This window comes from Neovison vison, chromosome 2 (genome assembly GCF_020171115.1).
Source record: "Neovison vison isolate M4711 chromosome 2, ASM_NN_V1, whole genome shotgun sequence".
Taxonomy (NCBI): Eukaryota; Metazoa; Chordata; class Mammalia; order Carnivora; family Mustelidae; genus Neogale; species Neogale vison.
Window position 1 is genome coordinate 46,031,599 of NC_058092.1, and position 16,844 is coordinate 46,048,442.

Genomic DNA, 16,844 nt, shown 5'->3' on the forward strand with positions numbered 1-16,844 from the left:
GAGACTAATGTACACAACAGTGTATTAAGTTTTTTAGAATTCATGATTTGTAGTATAATAGCAAACCACTTACTTGAAATCTAGATGTTCAATCAGTACATATCCGTCTGTAGAAACAAAAATCACCATTACTAATCTGAAAGTTAATAGCCAGAATGCTGCAAGAACACTTTGATATTTTTCTTTTAAACAGTGACAGATTTTATGGGTGATAAGCCAGCAACTTACATTTGCCTTTGGAATTGCGACAAATCACTAGATTTTCTTCAGTGGTATCAATGACTTCCAGTTCTTCTCCAGGGGTTATTGGCAAATCGAATATTCCATTCCTTGAATTACTGGAACATGCCACTGCTGTGTTGATGACAGTAATCTCTTTGTCATACTGAAGGAAGAAATTACTAATCAGACCGTGTGTGCAGTTTTTATTCTAACAAAATTAATGGAGGATGTAAGATAGTAACCTCAAACTCAAAATACTAAATATTAAATAACCTCTAAAGGAATAGGAAAATAGTAGTAAAATGCTACAATCTTATATTTAATTTGGCACAGTCATATTTTAAGAAGTGTTTTCACACTTCTTATCTAGTTGTACCAGAATGAATTCCAGTGGATGAGATATTTATAACATGGGTATATATTAATTTCCATGGATGTTAAGTGTTCCAGTAATAAGGATACCACCCCACTCAGGAATGGGGAAGTTTAAAAAAGAGGGAAAGAAAAAAACCTCCTTGTGTATAGCACTTTAGAGTTTATAATGTCCTTACATACCTAGCATTTTTAAGTGGCCCTCTTTCTACTCTTCCTCTCTGGGTGGAAGAGAGGAAGTAGAAGGTATAGGGGGCAATTCCCACTCTCCTGGTGTCAGAGAGAGGCATTTGTGAAAAAACTGATGAGAAATTCAATTTATGACCTTAAAGGAGGTTTTCTTCTGTATGATAAACTAGCCAGCCTATACAACTCTAGGCATATTAACCTTCTAATGGACTGATATCTGTTGACTCAGAAAAAGTTCCACAATACAAAGCTTATATTTACAGTGTGTACTTAACCAAATTAGGGCGGCCAGACATCTCTCTCTTCTCAGGACAGTCTGCTTATATTTAGTGTCTCTACACATACTTAGAATTAGGATTAGGTATGCCTTTTTCCACTCTCAGAAATGTGTGGAGTTTGAATGATAAAATACGTCATTCTATACCAAATGGGATCTGATCCACAAGATAGATTTTTCTTTTGTCTAACAAAGTTATAGCTTCCTCACTGATTGATTTCTTACCCTTTTCCAGGCCATTGTTCATTATGAATACAGTGATTTCTTTTTTTTTTTTTTAAAGATTTTATTTATTCATTTGTCAGAGAGAGAGGAGCGAGAGCGAGCACAGGCAGACAGAATGGCAGGCAGAGGCAGAGGGAGAAGCAGGCTCCCTGCCGAGCAAGGACCCCGATGTGGGACTCGATCCCAGGACGCCGGGATCATGACCTGAGCCGAAGGCAGCCGCTTAACCAACTGAGCCACCCAGGCGTCCCAAATACAGTGATTTCTTAAAATGAAAATTAATCAGGTCATTTTGCTTTTTGTCAAATTCTAAAGATTCTTCATTGCTTTCATGATGAGATCCACATTCTCAGCTTGACATTTAGGTTCTTTGGCATATGGTCATTTCCCATGCTCCCATTTCTGTCCCATTATGAAGTCACATCAAGCTATGTGATGGTCCTGAATATACCAGCTACCTTTTATACTTACCGGCCAATGCTCATGTGGTTTTCTCTGCCCAAAACACTTTTTTCCTCTTAAACCACTTCTCATGAAGACTTAAACAACAGCAATGTATAATTTTCTGTTTAACTATACTTTGTATATACTCCTATTACAGTATTTAATAAACATATTATCTTAAAATGAAAATGGAAGATAGTTTTATTCAACCTTGTACTCTTAATGCCTACCACAAATGAGGCACTAAACTTTTGTGATTTGAGCTGAATAAAATTACTAATGTGGCATAGTTTTTCTCATGATATATAAGGAAAAGTCACCACAGGTAATAAGGAAGAATGGAATCATACACATGAGATATGAGACAGTCACAAAATGAGAAAAGCACTAAATGGAATGTAAGGTCAATTCAGCAAGTAATTGTTACACTAATGCTTCTCAGTTAATAATATCACAGTTGTGGGTGCCTGGGTGGATCAGTGGGTTAAAGCCTCTGCCTTCGGCTCAGGTCATGATCTCAGGGTTCTGGGATCGAGTCCCGCATCGGGCTCTCTGCTCAGTGGGGAGCTTGCTTCCTCCTTTCTCTCTCTCTGCCTGCCTCTCTGCCTACTTGTGATCTCTCTCTGTCAAATAAATAAATAAAATCTTTATAAAAAATAATATCACAGTTGCAGTAAATAATTTCATATCATGGCTTTTAGATATAACAGCTCTAATCAGCTTTGGTCCAAAGCAAGAGTTATTAATGATTATGAGGGATTTGTGTATATTCTTTTTTATTTCAGTCCAAAAACATTTTTGGACATTTACAAAGGTAATTTTATTCTGCTCTGCACATGGATATAAAGATAACCCTGTCCTCCAAGAGCTCATAGTTTAATTGGTGAACACATAATTGCCATAATGTTAATGCTTATGATAAGCTCAGATATAAAGGAATATAGAGGAAGAGGAATTTCCTTAATGAGCAAGTGTGGGTCAGTCTTCCTGGAGGAGAGGAGAGGAGATGCCTTGATGGGTGTTGATAAGTGAATGAAAGCTAGTCAGATTGGAAAAGTAGTAAGAGTATCACCAGGTAGTTGGAGCAGACCAAGTAAATGCCTGGAGGAAGGGAGTAGCAGGATAGGGACTGTAGTGGATGTTCATAGAAGGGACAGAATTGAAGAGTTTGTTGCCAAAGCCTGAAGTGCAAGGTGAAGAACAGCAGGGAATAAAACCTGAAAGACAAGAAGTTATGAAATGAAGAGTTTTTTATATCATGTTAAGAAGCCTAATCTTGACCCATTTCATAATGGGGAGCAGTAGTGACGTGGAGAAATTCTGTGAGCAGGATGTCCACATTCTCTCTCTCAATCCAGTATCTGGGACCTGGGAGCTATTCAATATGTTTCTTAATTTTCATGGTGACAGTATATGAAATTATAAGGAAGGACTGTTTGAACCTTGGAATTGAGGAAATACTCCATGGATTCATAATGACAGAAGTTAAGAAACTTCAGATACTGCTTCCTTCATTCACTTGTTTCATTTGTTTATCTCATCATTCAGTCACTCACTAAATTCTATGTGTCCAGATATGTCAGGAGGTAGGAGCAAACTTGAATGAGACAAAATCTTTACTCACACAGTACTTGAGTTTAGCTCAGAATACACATACATACACAGGCTGTGTTATAAACAGACCAGTGTTAGAACAGATATGTGTTTAACAGATAAAATGTGCTTAATTACTTTCCCAAGAAGAGTGGGTGACAGTTGAACAGAGCCTTAAGAATAACTTAGTTTTTTCAGACAGAGGGGATAGCAGGTATAAAGGCATGATAATATAAGAATGCATCAGGAAAAAACGTTATCAGCTGTTTAGTTTTGGTCCTATGTTCCCAGAGGCAGAGGTGCAACACTTGTAGGATCTTTAGTAATATTAAAAGCTAGGAATTTCTGTTTATAACTTTTACCTTCAGAGGAGAACATACCTCAAATTGTTCTCTAAAACGTTTTTCTTCTTTTTCCATCCTCATCTTTTCTAAGTTTTGCTTCTTGGTTCGGAAGAAATTTCTAGAACATAGAATGGCAAGAAATATGCAGGTCAGGTTAAATGTACCATAATAAAACTCTTAAGTTCCCAAATATATAAACTCAGGCTACTTCAGGATAAATTCAGGTATAATTTTGTATGTATATACTTTTATATAAAATCATATATATATATATGGGTATTTGTAGATGATTATGTACATAACACATATTTCCAGTAGAGTGTCAGAAGAGTTGAACAGCATAAGTAATACCAATTGCTTTTTCCTGTAGTTAAAAAGGGCACCCTTTCCTGTGTGGGCACCTGGGAGGCTCAGTTAATCATCTGCCTTCAGCTCAGGTCATGATTCCAGTGTCCCGGGATCAAGCCCCACATCTGGCCCCCTGTGAAGCATGGAGTCTGCTTCTCCTCTACCTCTCCACCCACCCTGCTCGTGCTTTCTTTCTCTCTCAAATAAATAAATGAAATCTTAAAGTAAAAATGTTGTGTTTTTTTTTTAATACCAAGATAATAATTAGGGATAAAATAAAATTGGGTAAGCAATTTAAGTTAAACAAAAAAACTCCTCTGAATCAGGATTCAAAGTATAATTAGCTTGTTCAAAAAATCATAAATCTTTGTACTTCAATCAGAGAACTGTTCTGTTTGCTGAATGGTTCTGGAGAAGATTAAGAAAGTAAAGTAAGATACCACAAATTAACTGCAAAATTGTCAGCACGTAAAAGTTGATAGATAAACCGACAGCAGAGGCCGATTATACTCTTAATCCTCCCTTTTCTTCCTTCCTATTCTTCACATGGGGGTTGGTGCTTTTGTAGCAGTTCAATATATTGACAGAAGGAAAAAAGCAAGTCCTGTTAGTTTTATTCAGAAGTGTCTCCTACATCTTTTTCATTCTGTCCCAAGATTACAGCCACTGCCACATTTTCACTTCTTACCTGAGATACCTCTTCCTCTTGCCTCTCCTTCCTCAAATCTATCTGCATACTTGCCTCCAGAGTCATCTTTCTAAAATGTAATTGATGTCACGCTTTTGCTTAAAACTTTGTCTCTAGTGCCCACAAGATAAAGTCAAATTCCTTAGCTTGATACACATGGCATTTTATAAGCTGGCCCCAATCTACCTTTCAAGCTTCTCTCTCTCCCTCTCTCTCTCTTTCACACAGACACATACACACACATCTATGTTAGAACATCTTAGAAAGTGGGCTATCTTTTCTATGCCTTTGTATCTGGGATATCCTTCTCCAACTTCTCTGAAAATTTGTCATTTTTGTTTCATAAAAAGATTATAAAAGGGTTGAACTAACCTAGAATGCATTTCTTTTTTTTTCCCCAATTTATTTATTTTCAGAAAAACAGTATTCATTATTTTTTCACCACACCCAGTGCTCCATGCAAGCCGTGCCCTCTATAATACCCACCACCTGGTACCCCAACCTCCCACCCCCCCGCCACTTCAAACCCCTCAGACTGTTTTTCAGAGTCCATAGAATGCATTTCTTAATGGTGGAACAAGTTATGGCAGAAACCATTTTAAGGGGTACCTGGGTGGCTCAGTGAGTTAAAGCCTCTGCCTTCGGCTCGGGTCATGATCCCAGGTCCTCGGATTGAGCCCCACATTGGGCTCTCTGCTCTGCAGGGAGCCTGCTTCCCCACCTTCTCTGCCTGCCTCTCTGCCTACTTGTGATCTCCGTCAAATAAATAAATAAAATCTTAATAAAACCATTTTAAAAGGAACAAAAAGCACTCAAAATTGATATAACAATCTACAGGAATATGATAGCTCCAATATCACATTTCAAAATTTACCATATTTTAAAATTTTATCCAGTTGAAAGTAAAAGTAAACTATAATATCAGTTTGTTATAAGAAAAAAAGCACTAGGGGCACCTGGCTGGCTCAGTGGATTAAGGATCTGCCTTTGGCTCAGGTCATGATCCCAGGGTTCTGGGATCAAGTTCCGCATCGGGCTCTCTGCTCTGCGGGGAGGCTGCTTCCTCTTCTCACTCTCTCTGCCTGCCTCTCTGTCTACTTGTGAGCTCTGTCAAATAAATAAATAAAATCTTTAAAAAAGAAAAGAAAAGAAAAGAAAAAAAGCACTAGAAAATTGTTTCCTGAAAGATGTATGTGTACATTGAAATACTAAGCTTTTTTTTTTGTGGAGAAGTGTCAAAAATTTCATGGATATTTTCCCTCTTGAAATTCTGTTTTGGTATGCTATATAAAATTATGAAGTTTAAGGTGGGGAGATGCTTTTGTAGTCTACATCTTTTGAACTTGGGGAAAGTAAATTACATCAAGTCTAAGCCCAAAGAAAATAAGGTTATGGGAAAGGCCATCCTGTGCCATCCTCTGTGTTTAAATATGTTATAGACAGATGTCTGCTTTCTTTTGGGCTTCCCCTTTAAAACTTTTCTAAACAGGTTTCCCAAAGCAGACGGAACACACAGTGTTCCCAGTTCAATGGCTATTTAAACAAGGATTTCCCCAAGACAACTGTTAAAAGTATCTCAGATCCTGTGCCCTGTCCTCCAGAGCACAGATCACATAGTAACCACCTGAGACAGTAAAAATAGCACCTTCCGCCACAGCCAACTGGAAACTTGTGAATGAAGGTTTGATCATGAGTTGATAAAACATTCTTTTTTAAATTCTGACATTAATATAGTCATAACTAAAATTGTGTTTTAGGGAAATTAGTCTTGTTATATGATCGCATTTCTCAAAGTTTAAGTTCCAACTGGTGTATTATTTAAGTTCCATCTATAGGGGAAAAGTTCATACAGCCTAAAAGAAGACAAAGTTTTTTCATCATTTGATAATGGCTGGCTTAAAATCTTTCCTACTCCCTATCAACCAAAGTCTGGATGATGACAAGAGAAATGTGTGTGGCACTTTACATTTTCTTTTCTCTTTTAATCCTTTCAACTATAGTGATGTAGGTGCTATTATTCTCATTTTATAGATGAGGAACTTGACAATCAAATTTAATGACTTGCCTAAAGTCACACAGCTCTAAGAGGTATAAATTTCAGCAGATTAGCAGTAATCTAAGTATACCTGTGCTCCTACCTTTCTGATTCTTCAGCACCTTTTCTCTCTTTCTTTTCCTTTGCCATCAAAAACTTGGGTTTCCAAGTTTTTAGTTTATTTTCATCTCTAAGGAGAAAGACATTTTGAGCAATAAATATTTAACTGAAACTTTTATGGAAACATCAGTAATTTTTGGACAATAAGGCTTTATTTAAAAAAAGTTAAAACATCACCTAGAAGTATATTTGGATAATCCATGTAAAGATCAGGTTGTATATATCTTAAGCTTTGTAATATATCATCTTTGTGGTAACTACTAAACTCTGCTATTGTGACTGTATTTACAAAAACAAGTGGCCAGCTGTTTTGGCCCATAGACCATAGTTTGCTGACCCCTGATGTGTGGTGATCCAAATTTGAAACCAGAAGCAAGATCAACCTGCTTATAATCACATTTCCCCTCCTGAGCCTCAGTGTCTTTGCCTCTAAAACATGAATAATATTAACCACTACCTTGAGATCAGATAAATCTAGTGTTTAGCACTAGCAGAAAAGGATAGAGGGAGGAGCTGGGGAAGATGGCAGAGTAGGAAGACCCTAAGCTCACCTTGTCCCATGGATCAACTTAAATAACATCTACATCAGTGTAAATAGCCCAGAACATGATTTGAAGACTGGTAGAACAGACTTCACAGCTAAACATAAAGAAAAACACATACTGAAGAGTGTTGGCAGGTCAGAGTCACTGTAGGGAACTAAACAGACCCTTAGGACTGTACACAGGAGGGAGGGATGCGTAGGCATGGAGAAAAGAAAGAAATAGACACTCCAGGCAATACGGAAGGTGAACCCACACCCCAATATTTGGCTTTAAAAACCAGAGGGGCTAAATTTCATGAGTTCTTAAAATCAGTGGGGCTTAATACCTGGAACTTCAAAAATCAGCAGGCTCAATCTGGGAGAACCAAAAGGACTAGCGTAAGTGAAGTCCTTGCCCTTAAAAAGAAAGCAAAACAAACAGCTCCAAGGAGATACAGGCTAGAAGCAGCAGTTTGAAAAATGCCTGGGGCAAGCAGGAGAGAGAGTTGTTTATCAATATCTGAACAGGCACTGGAGGGATAAGAATCTTCTCCAGAAACAAAGGAGCAGACAGGCATTATTTCCTCCCCTGCCCCCTAGCTTTGACACCACTGGGAACCAGTGCTGTGAACACTCTCCACCTAGCTTGCTAACACCATTCACCTGCCCCCATGCACTTTTGGGGATCCACCCCCTCCAACCTCTCCTACCTCACCCTAGAGGTTGCAGGTCCCCTCCCATGGTGCAAGGGGGAAGACCTTGCTGGCACTGCACCTACCCTTCTCCTGTGAACATCCCCCCCTCCATATGTACTTGGCTGAAGCCTGGCAGTGTGCAAGCAGCCCCAGCAGGGGCCATCACCACTGCAGGGTGATTCCTGTTCCAGGAGAGGGAAAGATACTCATACACATGGGTCAGACTGTGGCTCCAGCAGTGTCCTGAGGGCAGACATCTGGTCTGGCTGCAGGTCCCATCCACCAAAGAAAGCTTTTTAGGGAACAATACAGGGAAACTGCCCTGCAATTGAGTGCTACTGCACCTCTGGCAAATACCTGGTCTGAGTCATCTCAAACCCAAGGCAGTTCCAGACTGGCCCACTAGTAACACAGGGACCAAACCCTGCCTGCAACAGGTTAGAGAGCCATTGGGATGACTAAAGGCCAATGTGGCTCAGCCACAACAGCAAGTGCCACACAACACACATAGGAGAGATTCCAGAAGCACCAGGTTCTGGTGAACAGGGGACACTACATTGCAGGATACTATAGGACTTCTTCATAAGGCTCCTACTTTCAAAAATAGGAGATGTAGGTGACTTTTGTAACACATAAACACACAAAGAGTTGGACAATGTAGGAGACAGAGGAATTGTCCAAAATGAAAGAACAGGACAAAATCAAAGCAACAGACCTAAGCAAAATGGGGATAAGTAATATGCATGGTAGGGAACTTAAAGCAATGGTCATAAAGATACTAGACTAGAGAAAAGAGTCGAAGACCTCAGTGAGACCCTTTACAAAGAGAAAACAAGACCAAAAAAAAAAAATTAGAGATGAAGAACTCAATAGCTGAAGTTAAAAATACACTAGATGGAGGGGCACCTGGGTGGCTCAGTTGGTTAAGCATCATACTCTTGGATTTGGCTCAAGTCATGATCTCATGGGTGGTGAGAGCCAGCCCCACTTCAAGCTCTCTGCTCAGTGTAGAGTCTACTTGAGATTCTATCTCTATTCCTCCCCTGGCTCATGCTCTCTCTCTCAAATAAATAAATAAAATCTTTTAAAAAATACACTAGATGGAATAAAGGGTTAACTAGAGTAAGTGGAATAACTGATTAGAGACCTGGAGGACAAAGTAATGCAAAGGAATTAAGCTGAATAGGAGAGAGACCACCCCGCCACCACTGACAACAACAAAAATGGAAAGAGACTTAAGGAATTCAGTGACACCATCAGATACATTAACATTCACTTTATAGGGATCCCAGAAGGAGAAGAGAAAGAAAGGGGGGGCTGAAAATTTATTTGAAGAAATGATAGCTGAAAAATTCCAGAATCTGGAAAAGGAAACACATTCAGAGCCAGGAGGTACAGCAAGTTCCCAACAAAATCACCCTAGGAGGTCCACACCAAGACACATATTGATTGAAATGGCAAAAAGTAGTGATGAGAGAATTTTAAAAGCAGCAAGAGAAAAGAAAACAGTTACATACAAGTGAAACTCCATAAGTTTATCAGCTGATTTTTCAGCAAAAATTTTGCAGGCCAGAGGGGAGTGAGAAGATATCTTCAAAGTGCTGGAAGAAAACAACAACAACAACAACAACAAAACAACCCCCCCCCGAAACCCTGCCATCAAGAATACTCTATCCAGCAAGGCTATCATTCAGAATAGAAGGAGAGATGAAGAGTTTCCCCGACAAATAAAAGTTAAAGAAATTCATGACCACAAAATCAATTTTACAAGAAAGATTAAAGAAGATTCTTTGAGTGTAAAGGAAAGACTTTATGTAGGAGTAAGAAAAATAGGAAGCATAAAAGCAGTAAAAATATCTATAAAAATTAGTCAAGGGATTCACAAAATAAGAGGATGGAAGGTATGACATCATATACCTAAAATGTGGGGAGAAAAGGAGTAAAGAATGGGTTCAAACTTAAGCAAACATTAACTTATAACAGACTTCTATATGCAGAAGATGTTATATATATAAATATAATGGTAACCATATATAAAAAAATAATAGATATGCAAAGAATAAAGAGAAAGGAATCTAAATCTATCATTAAATAAACCAGCAAACTGTGAGACAAGAGAGCAAGAGAAGAACAGAGAAAAACTACCAAAACAACCACAGAGCAAGTAACAAAATGCTAATAAATATATACCTATCAGAAATTACTTTGAATGTAAATGGACTAAACACTCCAATCAAAAGATACAGGGTGACAGAATAGATAAAAAAGCAAGATCCATCTATATGCTGCCAACAAGAGACACTTTAAACTTAAAGACACCTACAGATTGATCATAAAGGGACGGGAAGGCATTTTTCAAGCAAATAGAAGTGAAAAGAAAGTCATGGTAGCAATGCTTTTGTCACAAAAAATAGACTTTAAAACAAAAACTGTAACAAGAGACAAAAAAAGATACTATATACTCAAGAGAATGATTCAACAAGAAGATATAACAATTGTAAATATTTATACATCCAACATGGGAGCACCCAAATACATGAAAAAGGTAATAACAAATGTAAAGAAAGTAACTGACAGTAATATAATGGTAGGGGACTTTAACATCCCACTTACATCAATGGACAGATCATCTAAACCGAATCAACAAGGACACTGTGGCTTTGAATGATACATTGAATCAGATGGATCTAAGAACATTCCATCCTAAAACAGCAGAATATAATTATTTTCAAGTGCACAAGGAACATTCTCTGGAATAAGTCACATATTAGGTCACAAAACAAGCCTCAATAAATTACAAAAAAAACACAGTCAGACCATGTGTCTTCTGATCATGACACTATGAAACTAGAAGTCAACTACAAGAAAAAAATCTAAAAAGAACACACATACATGAAGGTTAAATAACATACTACTAAACAATAAATGGGTCAATCAAGAAATCAAAGAGGAAATCAAGAGAAATATGGAGAGAAACGAAAATGAAACACAAGGGTTTAAAATCTTTGGGATGCAGCAAAAGCTATTCTAAGAGGGAAGTCTATAGCCACACAGGTCTACCTCAAGAAGAAAAAATCTCAAATGACCCAACCTTATACATGAAGAAGCTAGAAAAAGAACAAAGAAAATACAAACCAGTAGAAAGAAATAATAAGATCAGAGCAGAAATAAACAATATAGAAATTAAAAATAATAGAACAGATCAATGAAACCAGGAGCTGCTTCTTTGGAAAGATCCATGAAATTTATAAGAACTTCAGCTAGACTCACAAAAAGAGAAGACTCAAACAAAATCAGAAAAAAAGAGAGACGAAATAACAACAGATACCACAGAAATGGAAAGGATTACAAGAGAATATTATGAAAACATATAACCTACCAAAACTGAATCAGGAAGAAATAGAAAATTTGAACAGACTAATTACCAGCAATGAAATTGAATCAATAATCAAAAAATTCCCAAGAAACAAAGCCCAGGAACAGAAAACTTCACAGGTAAATTCTACCAAACTTGCAAAGAAGATTTAATAACCCTTCTTCTCAAGTTATTCCAAAAAACAGAAGAGGAAGGAAAGCTTCTAAATTCATTCTATGAGGTCAGCATTATCCTTATTCCAAAACCAGATAAAGACACATCGATAAAAGAAAACTACAGGCCAGTATCTCTGATGAACATAGATATAAAAATCCTCAACAAAACAGTATCAAACCAAATCCAACAATATATTTAAAAAATCACTCACCACGATCAAGTGGGATTTGTTCCTGGGATGCAAATGTGGTTCAATATTCACAAATCAATCAACATGATATGTCACATCAACAAGAGAAAGGATGAGAACCATATGATAATTTTAATAGATGCAGAAAAAAAAATTTGACAAACTACAACATCTGTGCATGATAAAAACTCTCAACAAAGTTGGTTTAGAGGGAACATACCTCAACATAGTAGAAGCCATAACCAAAAAAAACCCCACAACTAACATCATCCTCACTGGTGAAAAACTGAGAGCTTTCCTCCTAGGATTAGAAATAAGGCAAATATGTCCGTTCTCACCACTTTTATTCAACATAGTACTGGCAATCCTAGCCACAGCAATCAGAGAAGAAAAAAGAAATAAAAAGCATACAAATTGGTAAATAGCAAACTTACACTATTTGCAGGTGATCTGATTCTCTATACAGAAAACCCAAAAGACTCCACCAAAAAAACTACTAGAACAGATAAATGAATTCAGTAAGGTTGCAGAACATAAAATCAATATAAAGAAATCTGTTACACCTCTATACACTAATAATGAACCAGCAGAATGAGAAATTAAGAAAGGAATCCCACGTATAATTGCACAAAAAATAATCTAGGAATAAAGTTAACCAAGGGGATGAAAGACCTATAATTTGAGATCTACAAAACACTGATGAAAAAAATTGAAAATGACACAAATGAATGGAAGGATATCCCATGCTCATGGATTGGCATAATCAATATAGTTGAAGTATCCATACTACCGAAAGAAATTTAGAAATTTAATGCAATTCCTATCAAAATACCACTATCGTTTCTCACTGAACTGGAACAGACAACCCTTAACTTTGTATGGAACCATAAAGGACCCTGAATAGGCAAAGCAATCTTTAAAGAGATGAACAAACTGGAGTCATCACAATCTCAGATTTCAAGATATACTACAAAGCTATAGAAATTAAAATAGTATGGTAGTGGCACAAAATAGACCCAGATCAATGGAACAGAATAGAAAATCCAGAAATAAACTCACAATTATATGGTCAATTAATCTTTGACAAGGAAGAAAAATATGCAATGGGGAAAAATGTATTTAACAAATGGTATTGGGAAAACCAGATAACTACATGCAAAAGAATGAAACTGGACCACTTTCTTATACTACACACAGAAATAAACTCAAAATAGTATAAGGACATCAGCCACAGAAACATCTTTCAAGACATGTCTCCAAAGGCAAAAGAAACAAAAGCAAAAATGAACTTTTGGGACTTCATCAAGATCAAAAGTTTCCGCACAGCAAAGGAAACAGTCAACAATACAAAGAGGCAACCCATGGAATGGAAGAAGATATTCGCAAATGACACTACAGACAAAGGGCTGATATCCAAGACCTATAAAGAGCTCCTCAAACTCAACACACACAAAACAGATAATCATGTCAAAAAGTGGGCAGAAGACACGAACAGACACTTTTCCAAAGAAGGCATACAAATGACTAACAGACACATGAAAAAATGTTATCATCATTAGCCATCAGGCAGATTCAAATCAAAACCACATGGAGATACCAGCTTACATGAGTTAGAATGGTCAAAATTAACAAGACAGTAAACAAAAAAGTGTTGAAGAGGATGTGGAGAAGGGGGGACCCTCTTACATTGTTGGTGAGAATGCAAGTTGGTGCAGCCACTTGGAAAAGTGAGATTCCTTAAGAAATTAAAAATAGAGCTACCCTATGACCCTGCAATTGCACTACTGGGTATTTACCCCAAAGATACAGATGTAGAGGAAAAAAAAGGGCCATCTGTACCCCAATATTCATAGCAGCAGCGGCCACAGTCGCTGAACTGTGGAAAGAGCCAAGATGCCCTTCAACAGATGAATAGATTAAGAAGATATGGTCCACATATACAATGGAATATTATGCCGCCATCAGAAAGAATGAATACCCAACTTTTGTAACAACATGGACAGGAATGGAGAAGATTTTGCTGAGTGAAATAAGTCAAGCAGAGAGAGTCAATTATCACACGGTTTCACTTACTCGTGGAGCATAAGGAATATCATGGAGGACATTGGGAGAAGGAGGGGAGAAGTGAGTTGGGGGAAATCAGAAGGGAAGACAAACCATGAGAGACTGTGTACTCTGAGAAACAAACTGAGGGCTTTGGAGGGGAGGAGTGTGGGAGGTTGGGTGAGCCTGGTGGTGGGTATTAAGGAGGGCACGTATTGCATGGAGCACTGGGTCTGGTGCATAAACAATGAATCTTGGAACACTGAAAGAATAAAGTTAAGGACATAAATTTGAGACTTGAAACCATAAAAACTCTAGAAGAAAGAACAGGTAGTAATTTCTCTGACATTGGCCCTAGCAACATTTTTCTAGTTATGTCTCCTAAGGCAAGGGAAATAAAAGCAAAAATAAACTATTGGGACTACATCAAAATTAAAAGCTTCTGCATAGCAAAGGAAACAACAAAACCAAAATGCAGCCTATTGAATGGGATAAAATATTTGTAAATGACATAACTGATAAAGGGTTAGTATCCAAAATATGTAAAGAACTCACAAAGGTCAACACCAAAAAAAATCTAAATAATCCAATTAAAAAATGGGCAGAAGACATGAACAGACCGTTCTCCTAAGAAGACATACTGACACATGAAAAGATTCTCAACATCTTTCATCATTAGGGGAATTCAAACCAAAACCACACTGAAATGCCACCTCACACCCATCAGAATCCAGAAGGAAGGTTGGTGGGGGGAATGGTTGAATTTGTGAAGGGGATTAAGAGTAGGCTCAGTGGGTTAAGCCGCTGCCTTCGGCTCAGGTCATGATCTCGGGGTCCTGGGATCGAGTCCTGCATCGGGCTCTCTGCTCTGCGGGGAGGTTGCTTCCTCCTCTCCCTCTCTCTGCCTGCCTGTCTGCCTGCTTGTGATCTCTGTCTTTCAAATAAATAAATAAAATCTTTAAAAAAAAAAAAGAGTACATGAAAATGATGTAATATACAAAATTGTTGAATCCCTATATTGTACTAATCCCTATACTGAAACTAATATAATACTTTATGTTAATTTAAAAATACTGGAGATGGGGAGGTAGGTGACAGTGTAAACAAGGTTCGTCACAAACTAGTAATTTTTAAAGCTGAGTATTGGGTATATATGAGTTCATTATAAGATTCTATGGAATTTTCCATTTGGAATTCTTAGTAACAAAAAAATTTTAACAAGATCATTAAAAAATGATGCAGAGAGGGGAGAGGGTATTATAGAAGGAAGTAATACTTTTTGAGCACCTACATGGCAAGTTTTATGCTGGCACTTTTTTTTAATACTGTAATTTTTTTTCAGTGTTCTAAGAGTCATTGTTTATGCACCACACCCAGTGCTCCATGCAATACGTCCCCTCCTTAATACCCACCACCAGGCTCACCTAACCCCCCATCCCCCTCCCCTCCAAAACCCTCAGTTTGTTTCTCAGAGTCCACAGTCTCTCATGGTTTGTCTCCCCTTCTGATTTCCCCCAACTCACTTCTCCCCTCCTTCTCCCAATGTCCTCCATGGTATTCCTTATGCTCCATAAGTAAGTGAAACTGTATGATAATTGACTCTCTCTGCTTGACTTATTTCAGTCAGCATAATCTCCTCCAGTCCCGTACATGTTGATACAAAAGTTGGGTATTTGTTCTTTCTGATGGAGACATAATATTCCATTGTATATATGGACCTTATCTTCTTAATCTATTCATCTGTTGAAGGGCATCTTGGCTCTTTGCACAGTTCGGCAACTGTGGCCATTGCTGCTATGAACATTGGGCTACGAATGCCCCTTATTTTCACTACATGAGGATTTTTATTACCAAATCATAGGTTAAGAAACTAAGGTTCAGAGAATTAAGAGAATATACAAGTCCCATGGATGCCATGTTGTAGAAAATGTACCAGTGCCCTTTTCAAGATCCCCATCTTCTTCCTACCCTTGCTAAGTCTCTAGGAGACATTCTAATGAACAAAAGGAAATGAAAGCAGAGGTCTGGAATATCTAGTGACCATCATCTAGAGCTGTTTAGGTTTCTCAATCTAATACCTACCCACCAAGGTGTGACATGCAAAGTAGCCACATTTGTGGAGAAACTGACCCATCTACCATGTTTATTTAAGATTTAAACCCATTTCTTTCAAATACTGATGGGTAAAGCATCTTAAAATGCACAAATAAATAGATTTTTAACAAGAGAATGATTTAAAGAACATCAGTTGATCATTGTACCAAACAATTAGAGAAGTCATGTTTTTCTAAAATGTTCAAAGAACATTTATAAAAATTGACCATACACTAGGCATAAATCACATGTTAGAACATGTCAAAGCACTAATATCAACTACTCTCTCAGTGTACTAATATCTTATTCATTCTTCTGTATCTTATTACTTTAGTATTTATTATTTAGTACTTAGTAATATCTTAATATGTTTCAGAGCACCATGCAATTAAGATGGAAAGGACAATAGAACAGGGAGCGTGGACAGACCTTCAGAGATATGGAAACTTAGTATGACATAGATGGCATTGTACCTCCATGGGGAAAGGTAGGACTAGTCAATTAATCATGTAGGACATTTATCCATATGGTAGAAAATTTAATTGGATTTCTAGCTACTTCAGTATAGTCAAAAACACAAAAATCAATTCCAGATAAGTCTAAGGTTTAAATATAAAAGGCAAAACCTTTACCAGTTTTAGAAGAAAATACAGGAGAATATCATATGATCTTAGGATGAAGATTTCATTAAAAGATTTTAAAAGCAACACTCAATTGATAAATTCAAATACATTAAACTTAAGAATTCCTATTCATTAGAAGACTAGGAAGAACACTGCAAAGTCAAGTTACAATGTACAAGAAGGTGTCTGCAACATATGTAACTGACAAAGAATGGTATCTAGAATACATTTTTAAAAAAGCTACCAAAAGACCCAGAAATTGCACTACTGGGTATTTACCCTAAAGA

The 16,844-nt window shown here is 37.4% G+C and overlaps 1 protein-coding gene across 1 annotated transcript in view; it reads right to left on the reverse strand.

The window, feature by feature from the left end:
- The window catches only part of FYB2 (FYN binding protein 2), a 124,269-nt gene that overhangs the window by 986 nt on the left and 106,439 nt on the right, over positions 1-16,844 (reverse strand). Inside the window, exons 16-19 of the mRNA XM_044238328.1 lie at positions 6,841-6,927; positions 3,703-3,784; positions 229-385; positions 74-107 (exon numbers count right to left, since the gene is read on the reverse strand). Coding sequence (XP_044094263.1) covers positions 74-107; positions 229-385; positions 3,703-3,784; positions 6,841-6,927 — 360 coding nt within the window. The remainder of the gene's footprint in view (positions 1-73; positions 108-228; positions 386-3,702; positions 3,785-6,840; positions 6,928-16,844) is intronic.